The 24,820-nt window shown below is 37.1% G+C and overlaps 1 protein-coding gene across 3 annotated transcripts in view; it reads left to right on the top strand.

Annotated features, from left to right (window-relative positions):
- GMPS (guanine monophosphate synthase) overlaps positions 1-24,820 on the top strand; it is a 79,098-nt gene that overhangs the window by 41,052 nt on the left and 13,226 nt on the right. For all 3 annotated transcript variants that reach the window (XM_019440202.2, XM_019440196.2, XM_019440206.2), the window contains exons 6-12: positions 4,273-4,466; positions 4,703-4,868; positions 12,098-12,249; positions 12,725-12,898; positions 15,180-15,285; positions 17,426-17,541; positions 19,687-19,812. In XM_019440202.2, coding sequence (XP_019295747.1) covers positions 4,273-4,466; positions 4,703-4,868; positions 12,098-12,249; positions 12,725-12,898; positions 15,180-15,285; positions 17,426-17,541; positions 19,687-19,812 — 1,034 coding nt within the window. The remainder of the gene's footprint in view (positions 1-4,272; positions 4,467-4,702; positions 4,869-12,097; positions 12,250-12,724; positions 12,899-15,179; positions 15,286-17,425; positions 17,542-19,686; positions 19,813-24,820) is intronic.

Here is a 24,820-nt window from a genome sequence, read left to right as displayed (position 1 = left end):
ATGATGTTTATTGTTATTAAAGAGTTATAATAAAAGGCAGGGATTGTGTCCCATGTATGCATGTGTCCCTAAGGGCCTAAAATTTTTACTCTTTAGCCCTTTGTAGAAATTTTACCAATCTGTGCTTTAAACCCATTTTTATTCTTGACTTTTCTGAGGAAGAGGAATTGATTTTCTGGCAGTTTGTGATTTTTGACATGCTTACTTGGTTAGTTGTTACGTAAATAATTATCAATCCTAGAAGTCAGTAGAAAATGGGTTTATCAATAAAGTTATTGTTTGAAATGCCACGCTTAAACAATAAGTTGAAAAAAAGATTTGTCGGGGCGCCTGGGTGGCGCAGTCGGTTAAGCGTCCGACTTCAGCCAGGTCACGATCTCGCGGTCCGTGAGTTCGAGCCCCGCATCGGGCTCTGGGCTGATGGCTCAGAGCCTGGAGCCTGCTTCCGATTCTGTGTCTCCCTCTCTCTCTGCCCCTCCCCCGTTCATGCTCTGTCTCTCTCTGTCTCAAAAATAAATAAAGGTTAAAAAAAAAAAAATTAAAAAAAAAAAGAAAAAAAGATTTGTCATGGATAAACTGAATTGAGTATTCTGCCTGCAATTAGTTAATTAGACTAGTACATTAACATAGAAATGATTGATAATGGTTTTTGTCTTGAAATGTTTTTATTTAATATAAAAGATCAACAGCGTTAGATGGCTTATGTATTTTTTTTCATTCAACAAATACTTGTATACCTACTTTGTGCCAGTCACGGTTCTAGGTGCCAAGGATAGAGTAATGAACAAACTGGACAAAAGTCTCTGTTTAACATTCTAGTTGGGAGGAGGGATGGGACAGACAATACACAAATACAGAATATGTCAAGTGTCAGACGGTGTGTAAGTGCATTGAAAAAATACAGGGAAGAGAGGAGTGTTGCAGAATATGTGTGATTAGGGTTGTTACTGTTTTCTACAGGATATTCAGGGAGGGTATTCCTATAAAATGATACTGGGCATGAAGGAAGTGTGATCCTTCTAGATAGTTGGGGGAAGAGGAGATAGTAGTACAAAGCTCCTGGGATGGGACCGTGTTTGAGGAACAGCAAGGAGAGTATGTGGTTGGAGCAGAAGAAGCCTGGGGGAGAGTGGTAGAGGTGAGATGAGGGAGGTGTTTGGGGGACCAGAACACAGACCCTTTGAGACCACTATGAACTTTTTGGCTTTACTCATAGCGAGGTAGAGTTTTGAACAAAGGAGAAACTGAATCTAATTTTAGGCTTACCTTGGCTACAATGAAAAGCAAAGAGGAATGGGTCAAATGTAGGAGTAGGGAGATCACTTAGTCTATTGTAGCAATTAGGAGAGGGGAGTGTAAGGTACAGTGTGGGAGAGGTACAAGTGGTCAACAGTTACTGGTTTCTCGCATAGATCTTGTACGTACTTTGTTAGATTTATACCAAAGTATTTCATTTATTTGGGTGCTAATTGTGTTTTCAGTTTCAAGTTCCACTTGTTCATTGTTGATGTGTAGGAAGGCAGTGAACTTTTGTGTATCAACCTTAGATCCTGCAACCCTGCTATGATCGCTTATTACTTCCTAGTGTTTTTCTGTGGATTTTTTAGGATTTTCTGTATAGGTGATCATGTCATCTGTGAACAAAGACAGTTTTATTTCTTCTTTCTCAACCTGCATGCCTTTTATTTTCATTCTGTTTTTTTCAGTGTTTTTTCTCATTGTTGTTCAGTTTTGGTTATTTCTATTGAGATATCCTGTAGCTGAGAGCTTCTTTCCTCAGCTCTGTCCAGTCAACTAATAAACCCATCAAAGGCATTCTTCATTTTTGTTAACAGTGCTTTTGATCCTAGCTTTCTTTTTGATCCCTTCTTAGACTTTCCATCCCTTTGCTTACATTACCCATTTGTTTTTGCATGCTGTCTGCTTTATCCATTAGTCTTAGCTGCTTAATCACAGTTTTTTTAAAAATGTTGATTTATTTTTGAGAGAAAGAGTGATGGAGGGAGGAGCAGAGAGAGGGAGACAGAGCCCGATTTTGGGCTAGAACTCACAAACCATGAGTTCTTAACCTGAGCCGAAGTCAGACACTTAACTGACTGAGCTACCCAGGCGTCCCAATCCTAATTGTTTTAAAGCCTGATCTGATCATTCCAACATCCCTGCGATATCTTAGTCTGGGTATCTGGTTCTGATGCTTATGGTATCTCTTTGAACTGTGTTCTTTGCCTTTAGGATGCCTTGTAATTTTTTGTTTGTTTTGGTTGTCATGCATGATGTACTAGTTAAAAGGAGTTGTTGTAAATAGGCTTTTAGTATGTGATGGTAAGGTGTGGGGATAGGAAGAGTAGCTAGCTCTCAGTTTTTTAGTAAGCCTGGGTCCCTGGGCTGTTGGCTTCACAAGTACTCAGTTTTTTCTCACTGTTAGATGGAATGTGATGACTAGAGTGGGCTGGATTTGGAGATTTCCCTTCTAGCAGGTCAGTGGTCTCTGATAGAAAGCTAACTCTTTAAGTGGATTAAATAGTTTCTCCTGAGAGTAGATAGACCTAGTTAGGAAGAACAGAATGTCCTGGTATATTTTAAAATGGTTTCTTTTTCCCTCTCCCTGACATTTACTTTGAGAGCTTAGTCAATCTCCTGGAGGTAAGATTCACAAAAGTGTCAGGGCCCGTGATGAGTGGGTACTCTTGGAATTTTTATCTCTCAGATTTTCACACTGAATCTCTAGCAATTCACTGATTATAGTTTAAGTTTCCCTACCTCAGCAGTGGTTCCTGTGGATGTTTGCACTCATGGGTTTCTGCTATGGTAAGTTATGATTCTCTGTGTTCATCTGCAGTCTTTTCAAGGGCAGTGGTTAACTTTCTGCTTATTGTTAGGACAGAGCAGTGTCCTTCAGGTTCTTACATGCTGGACTGGATACTGGAAGTAAGACTGGGTTCTGATAGGTTTTGAAAGGAGAGACAAAGGAATTGCTGTTGGATTACATGTGGAGTGGGGAAAAAAGGGTATAATTGGGCTTTAACTCCCAAGTTTTATGACCTGAGTATCCAGAAAGGTGAAGTTTTTGTTTACCTGATGGGTCAGAATGCAGTCATGTGGATTTGTGTATTAAATTCAAGATGCCTTATTAATCATAGAAATAAAGGTATGAGTAGACATTGGTATATGTAGGTCTAGACTGTAGAGTAGAAAATTGGGCTTGAGGCATAAATTTGGGAGTATACCATCATACGGGTAGAATTTAGAGCCGTGAGAGTGATAGATCACTCCATGTATAGAGAAGAGATTTAAGTGCTCAGTACTGGGCAACTTTCATTTGTAGAGATGGATAAGATGAGGAGGAACCAACAAAGATTAAGAAGGAACAGTGAAATCAGCAATGAACCAAGAGAGAATGGTGTCCTAGAATAGAACCCAAGTAAAGAAAATGTGAAGTTCGTTGGTATAGTAGAATGAGTATGAGTTTGGGAGCCTGCTAGACCTGATTTAACTACTTACGTAGCTGTACATTTCTTGATATCTCAGAGCCATAAACAGGGGTAATGCATGCACATGTAAAACATTTAGCCTAACACCTGTTGCTTAATAGGTAATCAGTAATTTCAGAAACACATTAGCCAAGTCCATGAAGTTATATCTGCAGTTAATAGTATCTAAGAAAGGAGTACTTAGAATATTCTGACAGGCCTAATACGTAAAGTTGGTAGCTGCACATTGCATATGAAAGCTACGTGGGACCGAGAGCCAAAATTGAGTTATCATTGGGGTGCCTGGGTGGCTCAGTTTGTTAAGCGTCTGACTTCGGCTCACGTCATGATCTCACAGTTCACGAGTTCGAGCCCTGCATTGGGCTCTGTGCTAACAGCTCAGAGCCTGGAGCCTGCTTCAGATTCTGTCTCTCTCTGCCCCTCTCCCACTCATGCTCTGTCTCTCTTTCTCTCTCTCAAAAATAAACATTAAAAGATTTTAAAAAATTGAGTTATCATTGTATTATGTAGACAAAGTAATCTGGGTGGAGAAGTTGAAAGTACTGTGAAATAATCTCTGTAGGACTTATTTCACTGTCATACATAAAAACCTTTGAAGAAAAATTGTGGCAATGTAGTTTTTGTTTTATGTGTTGTCTTTTTTTTCCTGTAGCTAAAAATGCACTGATTTATATCAGTTTTCACATTTATAGAGGAAGAAATAGTGAGGAATTACTATGGGTACTTAGTTGAGTCTTCAACATGAAAAAAATTTTAATTTGTGATTATTTTCTCTATAAAGGTATAGCAAATGAATCTAAAAAATTATACGGAGCACAGTTCCACCCTGAAGTTGGCCTTACAGAAAATGGGAAAGTAATACTGAAGAATTTCCTCTATGATATAGCTGGGTGCAGTGGGACCTTCACTGTGCAGAACAGAGAACTTGAGTGCATTCGAGAGATCAAAGAGAGAGTAGGCACATCAAAAGTTTTGGTAAGGAATTTACATCTGGAAGTCTACAAATTTATTTCAGTAATGTTAGAACTCAAAACTGGCTTCATCAACCATAGCCCTTAAATGTTGACTGGGTGATGGGATGCTTTGTGAGTTGCACTGGTTCAGAGTGCTTTTCCAATTACCATACATACTTGTGCTAAAAGCAGCGTTTTAAAAGCTGATAGTTTTGTTTGTTTACTCAATTTGATTTTTCTTTTAATTTCACCTTTTAGGTTTTACTCAGTGGTGGAGTTGACTCAACAGTTTGTACAGCTTTGCTGAATCGTGCTTTGAACCAAGATCAAGTCATTGCCGTGCACATTGATAATGGCTTTATGAGAAAACGAGAAAGCCAGTCTGTAGAAGAGGCCCTCAAAAAGCTTGGAATTCAGGTCAAAGGTATTGATGAACCCTAGAAGAGTTAATATATATATGAGGATTTATTTAACAAATCAAATCTAGCCTTATGGTTTGAATGAGCTCATTGCCTTAACCAAGTACAGGTTTCTCAATAAGCTTATAGTTATGTTTTTTACATTATAAGTGTCTGGTTCAAGGGGCGCCTGGGTGGCTCAGTTAGTTAAGCATCTGACTTCGGCTCAGGTCATGATCTTGCGGTTCGTGGGTTCTAGCCTTGCGTCAGGCTCTGTGCTGATAGCTCGGAGCCTGCTTCTGGTTCTGTGTCTCCCTCTTTCTGCCCCTCTCTTACTCATGCTTGTTTCTATCTCTCAGAAATAAAACCTTAAAAAAAATTTGTGAGTATCCAGTTCAAGAGGTGTCCCAGTATAAATTTTAAAACTGTTGATTATTCCTAATGTTATATACAGATAACTAAAATTTCTGCTACCATTTTGTTCTCTTCTGTTCATTTCTCTTTTTGGGTTATCTTTTCCCATCTGTAATATTATTTATGGATGAGAATTTCCAAGTTTTCCTACAAGTATGGATGTACAGATTATTTTACAGACTGAAAGGCTTATACAGAGGAGTGAAGAGTCTATGGTCATCTTTTTTTTTTTTTTTTTTTTTTTTAATGTTTATTTCTGAGACAGAGCATGAGTGGGGGAGGGGCAGAGACGGGGTGGGGGGAGACACAGAATCCAAAGCAGGCTCCAGGCTCTGAGCTGTCAGCACAGAGCCCAACGCAGGGCTCGAACTCACAAACTGTGAGATCATGACCTGAGCCGAAGTCGGTCGCTCAACCGACTGAGCCACCCAGCCACCCGTATGGTCATCTTTTCTCCTAGTTTTTTTGAGAAATCATTGATAACACATCAGTGTGTAAGTTTAAGACAATAGCATGATGATTCGATTTTATATGTATTTTGAAAGGATTATCACAGTAGTTCCAGTTTACATCCATCTTCTCATATAGGGACAGTAAAATTAAAAAGGAAAAAAATTTTTATGACATGAACCCTTAGGATTTACTCTTAACTTTTCTGTTTATTATTCAGCAGTATTAGCTATAATTGTCATGTACAGTATACCCTTAGTGCTTACTCATCTTATAATTGGAAGTTTGTATCTTTTAACCTAACCTTCTTCCCAATTCCCCTTCTTCCCACCTTCCACCTCTGATAGTAAGTCTGATCTCTTTTTCTATGAGTTTGGTTTTTTTGGAGTCAACATATAAGTGAGATCATACAGTATTTGTCTTTCTCTGTGTGACTTATTTCTCTTAATACACATAAGGTCCATGCATGCTGTCACAAATGGGTAGGATTTTCTTGTTTTTTTAACGGATGAATAATTTTCCATTGTATATATGTACCACATCTTTATTTACCCATTGATGGACGCTTACTTAGGTTGTCTCCATATCTTAGCTATTGGAAGTTACGCTGCTATGAACATGGGAATGCAGATATCTTTTTGAGTGCTTTCATTTCCTTTGGATATATCCCAGAATTAGAATTGCTGGATCGCATGGTAGTTTTATTTTTAATTTTTCGAGGATCCTCCAAACTCTTTTCTTTAAATTTTTTTTTTTAATGTTTGTTTATTTTTGAGAGAGACTGAGACAGAATGTGAGTGGGTTAGGGGCAGAGAGAGTGAGAGAGAGACACAGAATCTGAAGCAGGCTCCAGGCTCTGAGCTGTCAGCACAGATCCTGACGTGGGGCTTGAACTCATGAGCTGTGAGATCATTACCTGAACTGAAGTCTGATGCTCAACTGACTGAGCCACCTAGACACCCCCCTCCAAACTCCCTTCTATAGTGACTGTACCAATTTACAATCCTAACAACATTGCACAAGGATCCCTTTTCTCCACATCCTCGCATTTGTTAATCTCGTCTTTTTGATAATGGCCATTCTGACAGGAATGAGGTAATACCTCATTGTAGTTCTAATTAGCATTTATCTAATAGCTAGTGATATTGAGCTTCTTTCTGGGTACCTGTTGACCTTTTGTATATCTTCTTTGGAGAAATATCTATTCAGATCCTCTGTCTGTTTTTTCATTGGGTTATTTGTGTTTTTGCTATTGAGTTGTAGAAGTTCTTTACATATTTTGGATATTAACCCCCCTTATCAGATACATGGTTTGCAAACATTTTTTCTCATTCTGTAGGTTGCCTTCTTTTTTTTTTTAATGTTTGTTTATTTTGAGAGAGAGAGAGAGTGAGTGGGAGGAGGGGGAGCAGAGAGAGAGAGAGGGGGAGAGAGGGAATCCCAAGCAGCAGAGAATCTGCTCAGCATGGAGACAAGCTGCGGGGCTCCATTTCAAGACTGAGATCATGACCTTAGCTGAAATCGAGTCAGAAGTTTAACTGACTGAGCCTTCCCAGACACCCCTGTGGGTTGTCTTTTTACTTTATTGATGGGTTTCTTTTGTTGTGCAGAAGTTCTTCAGTTGGATATAGTCCCACTGGTTCATTTTTGATCTGTTCTTGTGCTTTAAGGGTCCTGTGCAAAAATTTATTACCAAGACCCGTGTCAACTTTATTTCTGTGTTTTCTTTCATGGTTTCAGGTCTTATATATTTAGGTTTTTAATCTATGTTGAGTTAACTTTTCTGAGTAGTAAAAGGCAGGGGTCCAGTTTCATTCTTTTACATTTATATATTCCATCACCATTTATTGAACAGACTGTCTTTTCTTTATTGAGTATTCCTGGCTCTCTTATCAAATATTAGTTGATTGTGTATGCTTGGGTTTATTTCTGGGCTCTTGATTCTGTTTTTTTTTTGTCTGTTTTTATGCTGATACCATACTGTTTGGATGAATATAGTTTTATAGGATAGCTAGAAGTCAGGAAGTGTGATACTTCTGCTTTGTTCTTCTTTCTCAGGATTTCTTTAGCTATTTGGGGTCTTTTGTAGTTAACACATATTTTAGGAGTGTTTTTTCTACTTCTGTTTAAAAAAACCCGTTAGGTTCTTGGTAGGGGTTGCATTAAATCTGTAGATGGCTGTTGGTAGTATTGACATTTTAACAGTATTTTTCTAATCCATTTATTCATTAATTTATTCATTAATTTGTGTCTTCTTTGATTTCTTAAATCAACATCTTGTAGTTTTCATAGTAGAGATCTTTCACCTTCTTAGTTAAATTTATTTCTAAGTATTACTGTTTTTGATACTGTTGTAAATGGGATTGATTTCTCTATTTTTTTTTTTTTTGAAAATTTGTTGTTGGGGTGCCTGGGTGGCTCAGTCAGTTAAGCGGCCGACTTCGGCTCAGGTCATGATCTCGTGGTCCGTGAGTTCGAGCCCCGCATCGGGCTCTGTGCTGACAGCTCAGAGCCTGGAGCCTGTTTTGGATTCTGTGTCTCCCTCTCTCTGGCTCTCCCCCATTCATGCTCTGTCTCTCTCTGACTCAAAAATAAATAAACATTAAAAAAAAACAAAAAAAAAAAAAAGAAAGAAAGAAAATTTGTTGTTAACATATAGAGACACTACTGATTTTTGTATGTTCTGTATCTTGCAACTTTACTGAATTCATTGATCAGATCTAAGTTTTTTGGTTCAGTCTTTAGGGTTTTCTCAATATAAAGTCATGTTACCTGTAAATCCAGACAGTTTGATTTTTTTTCCTTTCCAATTCTGGTATCTTTTATTTCTTTTTCTTGCCTGATTTTTCTAGCTAGAACTTGTAGTACTTATGTTGAATAGGATTGATAAGGGTGGGCACCCTTGTCTTGTTTCTGGTCTTAGAGGGAAAGCTTAACTTTACACCATCTAGTAGATATAACTGTGGGCTTGTTGTATGTGGCCTTTATTATGGTGAGATATGTTAATTCCTGTGCCTAATTTGTTAATAGTCACTTTTTTTAATTTAATTTTTTTAATTTTTTAATTTTATATCCAAGTTAGTTAGCATATAGTACAATAATGATTTCAGGAGTAGATTCCAGTGATTCATTCCCTATTTGTAACACCCATTGCTCATCCCACAAGTGTCCTTCTTAATGACCCTTACCCATTTAGCCCATCTCCCACCCATTATCCCTCCAGTAACCCTCAGTTCTCTGTATTTAAGAATCTCTTATGTTTTGTCCCCCTCCCTGTTCTTATATTCTTTTTGCTTCCCTTCCCTTATGTTCATCTGTTATGTATCTTAAATTCCACATATGGGTGAAGTCATATGATATTTGTCTTTCTCTGACTTACTTCGCTTAGCATAATACCCTCTAGTTCCATCCACATTGTTGCAAATGGCAAGATTTCATTGCTGAGTAATACTCCATTGTATATCTATATATACCACATCTTCTTTATCCATTCATCTGTCGATGGACATTTGGGCTCTTTCCATACTTTGGCTGTTGTCAATATCGCTGCTATAAACATTGGGGTGCACGTGCCCCTTCAAAACAGCACGCCTATATCCCTTGGATAAATACCTAGTAGTGCAGTTGCTGGGTCTTTGGGTAGTTCTATTTTTAACTTTTTGAGGAACCTGGTCACTTTTTCTTAAGTCCACTAGTAAATTTTCAGTTTTTTTTTTTTAATGTTTATTTATTTTTGAGAGAGAGAGACAAAGCATGAGCGGGCTTGAGGTGAGAAGAGGGAGAGCCAAAGCACAGAGCTGTCAGCACAGAGCCCGACACGGGGTTGGAACTCATGAACCGTGAGATCATGACCTGAACCGAAGTCAGATGCTTAACTGAGCCACCAGACACCCCTAAACTTCTTAGGTTTTAACTGCATTTATGTTTGTAGCTATCTTTAATACTTTTTTTTGTTTTTAATGATTATTTTCAAGAGAGAGTGAGTGAACATGAGCAGAAGAAGGACAGAGAGAGGGAGAGGGCCTGAAGCAGGCCCCAGGCTCCACGCTGTCAGCACAGAGCCCAGTGTGGGGCTCAAATCCATGAACTGTGAGATCATGACCTGAGCTGAAGTCAGAGGCTTAACAGCTGAGCCACCCAGGCGCCCATATCTTTAATACTTTTTAAAAACAGGGTGTAATCAGTAGTTACATTGAAATCAAGTCCATACTTTAATGATACAAACGATGCATATTATTGAATTAGTTGGAATTGATGCCAGAAGGTTGACTGTAAAATGAAGACTTGTCGTTAAACACGAAGTGAAGACGAGTCTATTTCTTTCTCTTTTGAAGCTTCACTAAAATAACATTACAGGCATAAAACAAATATAATGCCACAGGACATAGGAATAGGGGAGGTGATAGCAGTCTAATGGTGTAACAAAATGTTGGAAAGTGGAAAGCAGATGGATAATGTGGATTTTCTCTGATAAGCTAATGGCCCTTGACCAGGATGCCTCACTAGCCAAGCTTTTTCCAAAATCCTGGAATGGATCCTAGGAGTGTCTTTACGTATTTCTATATTGTTGTGAAAGATACAAGTAAGATATTGTAATAAATTGTAGTTAATTCATTTTGTTTTTCCACCATAACTTGAGCTTTGTTTCGTGGTGTTGAAGTGACTGCAGGCATTTTGGGATTAGGCTAAGAAAAAGTTGAGTTGGGGACACATTTAGTTTGGGTTTAGTGGCATATATGTGATTTGTAATCATTTCTGTGTGTAGTTTGTGTTAACCATCCTAATATTAACTTGTGATTTAAAAAAAAAAAACAAAAACCTTGTGGTTATTCATTCTTTTTCTTTAAAAAAAATTTTTTTTTTTAACATTTACTTGTTTTTGAGAGAGAGATAGAGCATAAGCTGGGGAGGGGCAGACAGAGAGGGAGACACAGAATCTGAAGCAGGCTCTGAGCTGTCAGCACAGACTCTGAAGCGGGGCTCGAACCCATGAACTGTGAGATCATGACCTGAGCTGAAGTCCTACATTGAACCGACTGAGCCACCCAGGTGCTCCTCATTCTTTTTCTTGAAGGGAGCCTCCAAGTTGTAAAAGTTTTATCCTCACAAAAACTTGCATCTGTCCCTGGTAACTGATATAGTAGAATGGAGGACTCTCAAACTTTGGTGGGAGGGGTGTTAAGGGGAGGAAGGTAACAAAGTTGAGACTTGTGGGGAGGCTCAGGGTTGACTTCCCAGTGTGGTGTGGTTCTTTGGGTGATCCTAAAACCGATTGGTTGAATACCTGAGAAGGAGATCCTTTTCCTTAACGCAGGAATAAACTTCTTCTATCCCTCCACATCATAAGACTAGATTTACTCTCGACAGAGGCTAAATAAAAGACACTCTGGATTTGGGCATATCAGTACCAGGCATAGTTGAGGGTAGAAATAAGATTCTACAGTAGAAACAGTAAGATTAAGCAAAAATCTGTGTACTGAATGGCTACTCCCTCTCCTTGCCACTTTCTGTGTTCCATTATCAGAGCGCTGATAGGCAGGAGATTTAGGGTGTCCATTCTGGGGTAATTGACCAGTTTAAGAGAAAGAGCTACAAATTCAGGGCTGTATCCCAGTGAAATGACCAGCTGTATTTCGGTGAAACTCACCAGTTGTTCAGCCTTTCTACCAAGTAGAGATCTTAGTCAATTTTTAAGTATCTTGCTCTTTAAAAATAAAAGGACAGGGGCGCCTGGGTGGCTTGGTTGGTTAAGTGTCCGACTTCGGCTCAGGTCATGATCTCACGGTCCGTGAGTTCGAGCCCCGCATCGGGCTCTGTGCTGACAGCTCAGAGCCTGGAGCCTGTTTCAGATTCTGTGTCTCCCTCTCTCTCTGCCCCTCCCCTGTTCATGCTCTGTCTCTCTCTGTCTCAAAAATAAATAAACGTTAAAAAAAAATTAATTAAAAAATAAAAATAAAAGGGCAGCCAGAGATTGCTACATATATGTTGATAAACATCAATTTTTCAAGAGACTAGTTAATTCAGTGTGCAATTCTGAGGACTTTGACCCTTCTATATGAACCACTGCTTTCAATTCCCTTGGGGCTATGCTTCTTCCTTTAGCTTTTCCTTATTGCTCTGGTGGGGCATTGAATACAGGGAAAGCAGCCACCATAATTTATAATGTCATGACCTTGGATTATTAAATGCCACAGGATTCTCAAAAGAACAAAATATAATGAGTGCCTATGTCTGGACACTGTTAATCGTGGTTTGTTGGTAGTTCTGTAATATGTAGGCAAGGTAAGTGGTGATCAAAAGATCCACCTAGGTTTTCTTTCCGTGGTTTGACCTGTTATTTATGGTTTTTAAAAATGTTCTATTTTAAAATGTGCTTCTCCCTCTCCTTCAGTGATAAATGCTGCTCATTCCTTCTACAATGGAACAACAACTCTACCAATATCAGATGAAGATAGAACTCCACGAAAAAGAATTAGCAAAACGTTAAATATGACTACAAGTCCTGAAGAGAAAAGAAAAATTATTGGAGATACTTTTGTTAAGGTACCTTTTTGATATCCACATTGTATGCTATTTTTGATGTGAATTTTACTGTTTGTTTCCTTGTTATATCAAATAACCAAGTTTACTACCTAATTTTAATTCTTTTTTTGGTTAAGAATTTTAGTGTATGTTGCTATTATACTGATGGGTAGAAACTATTTTATGTTTTAAAAACCATGTTTACTTATGTTGCCAGTCTATTGTTTTAACTATTTAAGAATAGATATTTTCAATTGATGTTAGACTTCAGTTCTTTGGATATTTCAATGGCTACTTTTCAGACTTTGAATGTTTGCATACCTTTTTGAATCTCTAAAGCATATGTTCTTAATTTACTTCTGGGAGTTGGTGCAGATTTTATCTCTTGGTCAGGATTGTAAAAGGACTGAGAAATTTTGCTGACAGTATAAAAAAGACTGCTATCTTTTTAAAAGATTTGTCTCCTAAAAGGCCGTTTTACTCCTCTTGGTTATAGATTGCCAATGAAGTGATTGGAGAAATGAACCTGAAACCAGAGGAGGTTTTCCTCGCCCAAGGTACTTTACGGCCTGATTTAATTGAAAGTGCTTCCCTTGTTGCAAGTGGCAAAGCTGAACTCATCAAAACCCATCACAATGACACAGAGCTTATCAGAAAGTTGAGAGAAGAGGTAAAAGCTTGTGAGAACTTTAACATAAAGCCTTTCTCCCTCTCGCTCATCCCTCCCTGAATCATTTTTAATTGTACAGTTCAGTAATGTTAAGTATATTTGCATTGTTATGAGACAGAGCTCCATAACGTTTTCATCTTGTAAAACTGAAACTTCATATACCCACTGAACAACAGCTACCCTCCTTTTCTTCTTCCCAACACCTGGTAATCACCATTCTACTACTTTAGATACTCCATATAAGTGAAATCATATAGTATTTGTCTTTGTGACTGGCTTATTTCATTTAGCTTAGGTCCTCAGGGTTCATCCATATTGTGGCATGTGACAGGATTGCCTTCCTTTTTAAGGCTAAATAATATTTTTTTGTATGTGTACACATTTTGTTCATTTATCTGTCAGTGGACATTTGGGTTGCTTCCACTTTTGCCTATTGTGAATTGTGTTGTTATGAACATGAATTGGCAAATATCTCTTGGGGACCCTGCTGTCAGTATTTTTGGCTGTATACAAGAAAGGCTGGATCATGGTAGCTCTATTTTTTTTAAAGGTGTTATTTTTAAGTAATCTCCATGCCAACACGGGGCTTAAACTTCTAACCCTAAGATCGAGTTGCATGCTCTACTAAGTGAGCCAGCTAGGTGTCCCATTATAGTTCTTTTTTTAATTTTTAAAAGGAACTTCTTAATATTTCCATGGCAATTAAACCATATTCTAGTCCATCAGCAATGCACAAGTGTTGCTGTTTGTCCACACTTTACCAACAATTGTTACTCCCCCCCCCCCTTTTTTTTTTTTTTTTTGGTAATTCACACTCATTAGGATGGCTATTATCTGTCTTTTTGCATCTTAGTGGATGTGAAGTGGTATCTGTGATTTTGACTTGCATTTCCTTAATAACTAATGATGTTGATCATGCTTTTACATGCTTATTAGCCATTTGTGTATCTTCTTAGGAGAAATATCCAGATCTTCTGCACATTTATAAAAAAGTTTATTGATTTATTTTTATTTTTAAAACTTTTTAAAATTTATTTATTCGTTTTGAGAGAGAGTGACCAGGGAAGGGGCAGAGAGAGAATCCCAAGCTGACAGCACAGAGCCCAGTGTGGTGCTTGACTTATGAACTGTGAGATCATGACCTGAGCTGAAATTAAGAGTTGGATGTTTAACTAATTGAGTCACACAGCCGCCCCAAAAGTTTATTTATTTTTGAGACAGAGAGAAAGAGAGTGCACACATGAACGTGAGTAAGGGAGGGGCAGAGAGAAAATCCCAAGTAGGGCTCCGTCTCACAAACCGTGAGATCATGACCTGAGCTTAAATCAAGAGTCAGATGCTTAACAGGTGCTCCCAGATCTTTTGCACATTTTTAATTGGTTTGTCTTTTTATTATTGAATTGTAAGTGTTCTTTATGTATTCTAATTATAGATCCTTTATCAAGTATGATTAGGTTGTCTTTTCACTTGATAGTATCATTTGGAGAGCTTTAATTTTGAAACACTAGTATGGTATTTTTGTTTTTAATTAAAATTGTTTTTTTTAATGTTTATTTATTCTTGAAAGATAAAGACAGAGTGTGAGCAGGGGAGAGGCAGAGAGAGAGAGGGAGACACAGAATCTGAAGCAGGCTCCAGGCTGTCAGTAGCACAGAGCTTGATGTGGGGTTTGATCTCACAAACCGTGAGATCATGACCTGAGCTGAAGTCGGATGCCTAACCAACCGAGCCACCCAGGCGCCCATTTTTTTTTTTTTTTTTTAATGTTTGTTTATTTTTGAGAGAGAGAGAGACAGAGCGTGAGCAGGGGAGGGGCAGAAAGAGAGGGAGACACAGAATCTGAAGCAGGCCCCAGGCCCTGAGCTGTCAGCACAGCGCCTGATGCGGGGCTCGAACTCAAAAACTATGGGATCATGACCTGAGCCGAAGTTGGATGCTTAACCGACTGAGCCACCCAGAAGCCCCTAGTATGGTATTTTCTAATTGTCTTGTGTTCTAATGAGAACTAGATCAGAGATGGTGGTTAGGACTGCTCTGATTTATTTATATTTGAAAGGTTTATGTTTGATATGTGTTTCAAAGAGAAATATGAGGGTCAGTAAAATATTTGCCTAATTTCTTATAAACATATGGGAGGAGATATACTTTAAAATACGAAATTTTAAAGAATGGTATTTTAATCTAAGGTAAAAGACAATAGGAGAGGCCAGTAATTTGTCACTCTTTATTTTCCATGTCATTTTGTTACTAATTTGTATTAATTGGCTTTCTGCCTCTGTAGGGAAAAGTAATAGAACCTCTGAAAGATTTTCATAAAGATGAAGTAAGAATTTTAGGCAGAGAACTTGGACTTCCAGAAGAGTTAGTTTCCAGGCATCCATTTCCAGGTAAGGAAAAAAAAAAAAAAAAAAGAATTGCTCGATTTGCTGTTATACCTTCATGTTGAAGAAAAATCAATTCAGACGATTTTGAAATAATTTTTTATCTCACGGAATATGTAACTTTAGAGAAAGGAAAGGGTGGGTAGGGAATAAAATTCTTCTTAGTATCTATTATATATACTTCATTTTCTTACATAATCATTTTCCATTGTATTTGTGTATATATTACACCAGCCCAGTGAGTCTGGCCTATGATGTTGCCATCAGATGAGAAAAACAAGGCATAGAGATATTTTAATAACATTGCCACACAAGAGCTGGGATTTATATGTTATTTCTGCTATACCATGATGTATCCCATGGAAGACCAGGTTAAAATGTGGTTCTCTGAAATCCTAAATCCTATGGTTAAATTGTCTGAATGGATGAATTACTTCTTTGCATAGTGCTGTATGTAACTAATTCGTGAACCACAAAAAAAAAAGTACTTTGTTTAATCATGTGCTGCTGTCATATAGAAAAATAACTAATTAGAGGTGGTATTGGTTTAAATTTAGGACTGAGAGTCTTAAACTGTTTTTGTTATAAGTTCTTGAGCTTGGGTAAGTCTTGTACCTCAGTTTCTGGCTCTTTGTAATAGTTATTAGGTGATGATTTTCAAGAATGGCCTAATTAAATTAAAAAAACACAGTAAAGGTTAACATTTCTGAAATACTAGTATGTGCCAGGCATTCTGCTAAATAATTTACACAAACTGTCTCATTTGATCCTCACAATAGAAACTACCATTATTCTCTTTTATAGATGAGGAAATTTTAGGGGCAGAGCCCAATTTGCCAAAAGTTAACACAGATTAGGTATGGAGCTGGGATTCTAGCCCCGATGGCTTCACCTCACAGTTTGTACTCTTAAATACCATATTGGTTCCATAAACAATGTTACAGAGTTATAACTCATTCGGTAATTAGTGTTGTTTGTGTCTATAAACTTCAAATCTAGGAATTCAGGATGTTTAATTCCTAACCTGTGTGTTGGCAAAGGATTGTGTATGAATGTAATGGAGGCCAAGTGGTCCTGTGTCCTTGGGCATCATTGCATTAGATTCACTTGACTTTTTTAAATTTAAGTTTATTTTATTTATTTTTGAAAACACACAAGCAAGTGGCAGAAAGAGAGGGAGAGAGAGAATCCCAAACAGGCTCCTTGCTGATAGCACAGAGCCTGATGCGGAATTTGAACCCATGAACTGTGAGATCATGAACTGAGATGAAGAGTTGGGTGCTTAACTAACTGAGCCACCCAGACACCGTATAGATTCACTTGACTTTTAAAAATCTATTTTATATATTGGATTTTTTTTATTATGTTAGATTTCTTTAGTAGAAAATATTGTGCTGCTTTAAAAAAAAATTAGGCATACTACTTACCTTAAATAAGCTGTTGATTCTACAGATGAAGAATGAAACAGGAATTAATGGAACATGGCTAAGGTTTTGTCTATAATCAGGCATCTCAAGGGATGCCTTTTCTGTTCTTACAATATAGAAGCAGAATCCATTTTTCTTAGATCTATGCATACCTTATGTTTTTATCCTTTTTAAGTATTTGATGAAAGAGAAATGCCAGTTCACATTTTTGGAGTTAAACAGTCTGTTGTACTTTTTTTTTTTTTTAAACAGCATACTCTTCTTCCTAAAATTAGATTAGTAGTTGAATCTGGGTGGTGAATAATAAGGTGGTTCATTATACGGTACTCTTTACTTTTGTATGTTTAAAAATTCTTTTAATAAGTTTAAAAAAGATTGGCACATATATTGTGATTTAAAAAATTTTCAGTGGAGAATACTGTGGCAATACATGGACTATCAAAAATAGATAAAAATCCTTGATGTAAAGGAGATGTAAAGAGAACTAAAGCGTTCTAAAAAATGATGAGTTGGATGGGAAATTAATAGTCACATTTGAAATTAAACACTTCAAAAAACTTACTGTAGTTATGTCCATTATAATTCAGTAAAGTTGGAAACAATGGTCAATGGATTTTAATTTTTGGAAGGATTTTTATATTAGAAACTGATACTTTTGTATTACATTTTAATATAAATGTAAAATTTATATTAAATACCATTGTTACTATTCTCTTTAGGTCCTGGCTTGGCAATCAGAGTAATATGTGCTGAAGAACCTTATATTTGTAAGGACTTTCCTGAAACCAACAATATTTTGAAAATAGTAGCTGATTTTTCTGCAAGTGTTAAGAAGGTAATAATTTGCACTGAGTTTATATATTGTAGGTGTTTTAAGTAGACACAGCTAATCAGTATAAGGAATTGGATGGATTCTTGCAGTAGTAGTTTCATTTTTTGGAAATTCAGAGTAATTTAACATGTTAAGTGACTCTAAAGAAAATACTCTTTAGAGACTTTCAAATGCAGACTTTTCAGCCATACAACAGATTAGATAGCTTGAATCCTTAAAAATGCTAGATATGAAAGGGTGTTTAAAAATATTCTATATTTAGTATAAGAAAATAAGGAAAAACGTTTTAACTCGAAAGTGAAGATGAGTCTCCCAGTCCTTCTGTAGATTCGATGCCTGAATTCATAATCTGTGTGGTCTGAAAAACTGCAGGCCAAGAATTTCAGTTTAAAGTGAAGCTTGATTGCTCATGCATCCAGGTGTCAGGCTTAGCAGTGTAAATTCTCTTTGCAGTGTCTTCAACCAGCCCTTAAAAGATTTCTGCATATAGAGTTCCAATATATATGAACTTAAAATTTTAAAAATTGCAAAATATGTATAGAAGTGAGGCAGCATGAATGAGAGCTAGTGGAAAAAACTGTCAGAACAAGACTCTCAAACCCTATTCAGATACTGGTGTTCGTAGATAGTGTAAAATATGTAGAATTAAAAGAAGCAAAGAATAATAAGGTATATGATAAATGACTGGGCAGCTTTGAAAAAAAGTAAGTTCTAGGAATGAAAACAACTCAAACTAAAAACAGCTAAAGAAAGAAGTAATGAACTCCAAGGTAGATGCTAAGAGATTGTCCAGAAATTAGAGTATCAAAGAGAAAATATGGATAGAAGAGGTTAAAATAGAATGAGAAGGTCAACTTTAACATATGTCCAAGAGGAGATAATAGACAAAAGTATTTGAATTCTTCCACACTGGTGGAAGACACCATGCCTCAGATTCAGGAAACGTAACACATCTCAATTAGAATAATGGGAAGAAAAATTGATACCAAGTAGGCATATCTAGCAAAATAGCAGTCTGCCAAAGACAAAGCAGCTGCAGAGAAAAGATTGATTGCCCTTCAAAGGAAAGACTTACACTGAAAGTAATGGTAACAGCAAGAAGATTTCAAAGTGCCAAGAGAGAATAATTGTGAATAGTGAACAGATGAGCTGTCTTGTAAGAACTAGGGCAAAATAAAGACATTTTTAGATAAACAGAATTTACTATTAACAATCGTTACTTAAGGAACTAAAGGCAGTGCTGCTCAACCTGAAATAAACACGGGCTGTATAATAAAAATGATCTCTGATTTTTGTTATTTGTTTAAAAACATTATAACAGTATACATGTAAAATAGCATATAAGCCACAGGGATTGGAATTAAAGCATTCAAAGATGCTTGTATTGTTTGCTAGGAGGACAGAGAGATTGATTCTCTTCTGTTAAGTATCCATGCTAACACTTAAGGGGAACTGCTAAAAGAATAAAAATATGGGAGTTAACTTCAAAACCAGTAGAAGGGGGGGGAAAAAAAGACCAGTAGAAGGGATTAAATGAGGTGGGAGAAAGTTTAGAAAAATGTAAGAAAGGAGAAAGAAACCCAGAAACTGGGACAAAAAGAAACTGCTAAATAAAATGGTAGAATGAAATCCAACCATGTTTTTAACCCACAATTAATTAAAAGGACTAATATCTCTAGTTATGATATAGATTGTCAAACTAGATTGAGAAGTAAAATCTAATTATAGTCTGTTTACTTAGAGATAGAAGGAGTGAAAGTAAAAAAGTGAAGGAGCATATATACCAGGCAAATACACCAAAAAAAGGAAGTGGGTGGAGATACATTAATTTTAGACAAAAATAACTATGGTAAAGAGTTTTAATATAAGGAAAAGGTTTGAGTCACATGAGGTGTGGCCCTTGCTGATGATGAAGATTAAATCCTCAAAATATATAAGCTGTATTTCTTACCCTGATGCTTAAGATTTTACAGCCCTGGCCCTTAGGAGTGAAATTCTGATATACCACGTAGCACACAAGTCAAAGAGAAATATCAAATAGGATCTATTGCTGTAAACCAGTAAGTGTAGATACATAAGAGAGTAATAGATACCAAAAGAATACCTCATTTCTTGAAACCTTAAGAAATATCTGTTTGGTTTTCTCAGCCACATACACTGTTACAAAGAGTCAAAGCTTGTACATCAGAAGAGGATCAGGAGAAGCTGATGCAAATTACAAGTTTGCATTCATTGAATGCCTTCCTGCTGCCAATTAAAACTGTAGGTGTGCAGGTGAGTTGTGTGGATTCACTGATCTGTGACAGAACTTTCTGCAGTTTGTTCTTTCCATTAATACTGAAATAGGAATGACTTAGGAAAATGAAATACGAAAGTATATATATCAGATTTAGAAATGTAAAAAGGTGATATTTTATAAAATGTAGAGTAAATGAGGTTATAGGAACTAAAAATTAAGGCTGAGATTTTGCATTTTGGAACATCTGCCATCTCTAACCAAAAGTTAAAATTCAAACAGTGATTTGCTATAGAGTTGGCTTACTTGCTTCTGCCTTGAAGGGCAGGTAACAGGAAGTCATGTCGTCTTGTATGCCTCTTGGTGTGGAAATGTACTTTGGCTTTAGAAGTCTTTAAGTGCAAGAAGGCTCCCAGATGAGCATTTACACTATTTAGGTCTTGCTCTCAGCTTGTGTATTCCTTAAACGAATGCTCTCCACCTCTTCAACACGTTCTCTCTTAGCTTTGATCATGTACAGCTAACGTTTTTATATTTATTGTTCTGTCTTTCTAATTGTAAAAGCGTAGAAGGATAATATAGTTTTCACTTTTTTTTAATGATTTATGTATGTATGTATGTATGTATGTATGTATGTATGTATGTATGTGAGAGTGAGCAAGCCAGGGGAGAGGCAGAGAGAGAGGGAGAGAGCAAGAATTCCAAGCAGTCTCCATCCACACTGTTGGCACAGAGCCTGACTTAGGCCAGCTGTCAGCTGTCAGCACAGAGCCCGATGTAGGTCCTGAATTCACAAACCGTGAGATCGTGATCTGAGCTGAAGTCGGACGTTTAACCAGGTGCCCCTACAGATTCATTTTGAAATTTGTTTTGATAATTCAGGCAGCTATTGCCCTACTATTAAAAAAAACCAGAAAAACAGACAAGTTATTTGATTTGTAAAAGTTTTTCCAGTCCAAGTAGATCTCTTACAGAGAATTTTCATCTCTGTATACTAACTCCTGCTAGGCAGGAAGGTGAATTGAATTAGTTCCCTACTCCTGTTTTTAGATAGGTATTATAGATAATGTTAGATGAATAGATGTTTGAGGCAATTTGTTGGGTGAATTCTTTTTTTTTTTTTTTTTAATGTTTTATTTATTTTTTGAGACAGGGAGAGACAGAGCATGACCAGGGGAGGGTCAGAGAGAGGGAGACACAGAATCTGAAACAGGCTCCAGGCTCTGAGCTGTCAGCACAGAGCCTGACGCGGGGCTCGAACTCACGGACCGCGAGATCATGACCTGAGCTGAAGTCGGCCGCTTAACCGACTGAGCCACCCAGGGGCCCCAGATGAGTTCTTTTTTAAAAATGAAGCTTATTCCAGTTCCCCTACTTTTTCCATCAAAATAAAGGTTTCTTTTGTTGTTTGATATCTTACTTTATTTTAGTCTTTTATGCTTTTGAAGGTGAGACCCTTGGAAAACTAGATAAAAATCATAATTCATGGTTAGTACAGCAATGAAGTTTATTTTCTAAATACCAAAATGAACCATACTTGTAAAAAAACAAAAAAGGTCAAAATGCAGTACATTAGTAATTTTCCCTCCTCCTGTTCTCTAGTTGCATCTCCTTGTATGCATCCTTACAGAAACATTTATTTATGTATTTATGTATGTATGTATTTATTTTTTATAATTTAACAACTTTTAAATTATAAAAATAAAAAAAATAAATACAAATCAAAACCACAATGAGATACCACCTTACACCTGTCAGAATGGCTGACATTTATTTTTATTATTTGTATTTATTTTTTATTTTTTAAAATTTACACCCAAATTAGTATATAGTGAAGCAGTGATTTCAGGAGTAGATTCCTTAGTGCCCCTTACCCATTTAGCCCATCCCCCCTCCCACAACCCCTCCAGCAACCCTCAGTTTGTTCTCCATATTTATGAGTCTCTTTTGTTTTGTCCCCCTCCCTGTTTTTATATTATTTTTGTTTCCCTTCCCTTATGTTCATCTGTTTTGTCTCTTAACAGTTCTCATATGAGTGAAGTCATATGATTTTTGTCTTTCTCTGACTAACTTCACTTAGCATAAATTACTCCAGTTCCATCCACGTAGTTGCAAATGGCAAGATTTCATTCTTTTTGATTGCCAAGTAACACTCCATTGTGTATATATATACCACATCTTCTTTTTCCATTCATCCATCGAGGGACATTTGGGCTCTTTCCATACTTTGGCTGTTGTTCATAGTGCTGCTATAAACATGGGGGTGCATGTGTTCCTTTGAAACAGCACACCTGTATCCCCTGGATAAATACCTAGTAGTGCAATTTTTGGGTCGTAGGATAGTTCTATTTTTAGGTTTTTGAGAAACTTCCATACTGTTTTCCAGAGTGGCTGCACCAGCTTGCATTCCCACCAGCAGTGCAAAAGTGTTCCCCTTTCTCTGCAACCTCACCAATATCTGTTGTTTCCTGAGTTGTCAATTTCAGCCATTCTGACAGGTGTAAGGTGGTATCTCATTGTGGTTTTGATTTGTATTTTCCTGATGATACGTGATATTGAGCGTTTTTTCATGTGTCGGTTGGCTATCTGGATGTCTTCTTTGGAGAAGTGTCTATTCATGTCTTTGGCCCATTTCTTCACTGGATTGTTTTTTTGAGTGTTGAGTTTGATAAGTTCTTTGTAGATTTCGGATACTAACCCTTTATCTGATATGTCGTTTGCAAATATCTTCTCCCATTCTGTCGGTTGGTTGCCTTTTAGTTTTTCTGATTGTTTCCTTCGCTGTGCAGAAGCTTTTTATTTTGATGAGGTCCCAGTAGTTCATTTTTGCTTTTGTTTCCCTTGCCTCCGGAGACGTGTTGAGTAAGAAATTGCTGTGGGCAAGATCAAAGAGGCTTTTGCCTGCTTTCTCCTTGAGGATTTTGATGGCTTCCTGTCTTACATTGAGGTCTTTCATCCATTTTGAGTTTCTCTTTGTGTCTGGTGTAAGAAAGTGGTCCAGGTTCATTCTTCTGCATGTCGCTGTCCAGTTTTCCCAGCACCACTTGCTGAAGAGACTGTCTTTATTCCATTGGATATTCTTTCCTGCTTTGTCAAAGATTAGTTGCCCATACGTTTGTGGGTCTATTTCTGGGTTCTCTATTCTGTTCCATTGATCTGAGTGTCTGTTCTTGTGCCAGTACCATACTGTCTTGATGATTACAGCTTTGTAGTATAGCTTGAAGTCTGGGATTGTGATGCCTCCTGCTTTGGTTTTCTTTTTCAAGATTGCTTTGGCTTTCTTTTTCAAGATTGCTTTGGCTATTCGGGGTCTTTTCTGGTTCCATACAAATTTCAGGATTATTTGTTCTAGCTCTGTGAAGAATGCTGGTGTTACTTTGATAGGAATTGCATTGAATATGTAGATTGCTTTGGGTAGTATCGACATTTTAACAATATTTGTCTTCCTATCCAGGAGCATGGAATCTTTTTCCATTTCTTTGTGTCTTCTTCAATTTCTTTCATAAGCTTTCTGTAGTTTTCAGTGTATAGATTTTTTACCTCTTTGGTTAGATTTATCCTTAGGTATTTTATAGTTTTTGGTGCAATTGTAAATGGGATAGATTCCATGATTTCTCTTTCTGTTGCTTCATTGTTGGTGTATAGGAATGCAGCCGATTTCTGTGTGTTGATTTTGTATTCTGCAACTTTGCTGAATTCATGAATCAGTTCTAGCAGTTTTTTGGTGGCATCTTTCAGGTTTTCCATATAGAGCGTCATGTCATCTGTGAAGAGTGAAAGTTTGACCTCCTCCTGGCCAATCTGGATGGCTTTTATTTCTTCGTGTTGTCTGATTGCAGAGGCTAAGACTTCCAATCCTATGTTGAATAACAGTGGCGAGAGTGGACATCCCTGTCTTGTTCCTGACCTTAGGGGGAAAGCTCTCAGTTTTTCCCCATTGAGGATGATATTAGTGTTGGGTTGCTCGTATATGGCTTTTATGATCTCAAGGTATGCTCCTTCTAGCCCTACTTTCTTGAGGGTTTTTATCAAGAAAGGATGCTGTATTTTGTCAAATGCTTTCTCTGTATCTATTGAGAGGATCATATGGTTCTTGTCCTTTCTTTTAGTGATGTGATGAATCACGTTAATTGTTTTGTGTATATTGAACCAGCCCTGCTTCCCAGGTATAAATCCCACTCGGTCGTGGTGAATAATTTTTTTAGTGTATTGTTGGATCCAGTTGGCTAATACCTTGTTGAGGATTTTTGCATCCATGTTCATCAGGGAAATTGGTCTTTCATTCTCCTTTTTAGTGGGGTCTCTGTCTGGTTTTGGAATCAGGGTAATGCTGGCTTCATAGAAAGAGTTTGGAAGTTTTCCTTCCATTTCTATTTTTGGAACAGCTTCAAGAGAGTAGGTGTTAACTCTTCCTTAAATGTTGGGTAGAATTCCCCTGGAAAGCCATCAGGCCCTGGTCTCTTGTTTTTTGGCAGATTTTTTTTTACTAATTCGATTTCCTTACGGTTATGGGTCTGTTCAAATATTCTATTTCTTCCTGCTTCAGTTTTGATAGTGTATATGTTTCTAAGAATTTTTCCAGTTCTTCCAGATTGCCCATGTTATTGGCATATAATTGCTTCTAATATTCTTTTATTATTTTTATTTCTGTTGTGTTGGTTGTGATCTCTCCTCTTTCATTCTTGATTTTACTTATTTGGGTCCTTTCCTTTTTCTTCTTGATCAAACTGACTAGTTGTTTATCAATTTTGTTAATTCTTTCAGAGAACCAGCTTCTGGTTTTATTGATCTGTTCTGTTTTTTTTGGTTTCGATAGCATTAATGTCTGCTCTAATCTTTATTATTTCCTGTCTTCTTCTGGTTTGAGGTTTTATTTGCTGTTCTTTTTCCAGCTCCTTAAGGCATCAGGTTAGGTTGTGTATTTGAGATCTTTCTTCCTTCTTTAGGAAGCCTTTGCTGCATCCCAGAGGTTTTGGGTTGTGGTGCTATCATTTTCATTGACTTCCATTTACTTTTTAATTTCTTCTTTAACTGCTTGGTTAGCCC

This window comes from Panthera pardus, unplaced genomic scaffold (assembly GCF_024362965.1).
Source record: "Panthera pardus isolate Hobbes unplaced genomic scaffold, ASM2436296v1 HiC_scaffold_16, whole genome shotgun sequence".
Classification (NCBI taxonomy): Eukaryota; Metazoa; Chordata; class Mammalia; order Carnivora; family Felidae; genus Panthera; species Panthera pardus.
This window is presented reverse-complemented; position numbering and strand designations above follow the sequence as displayed.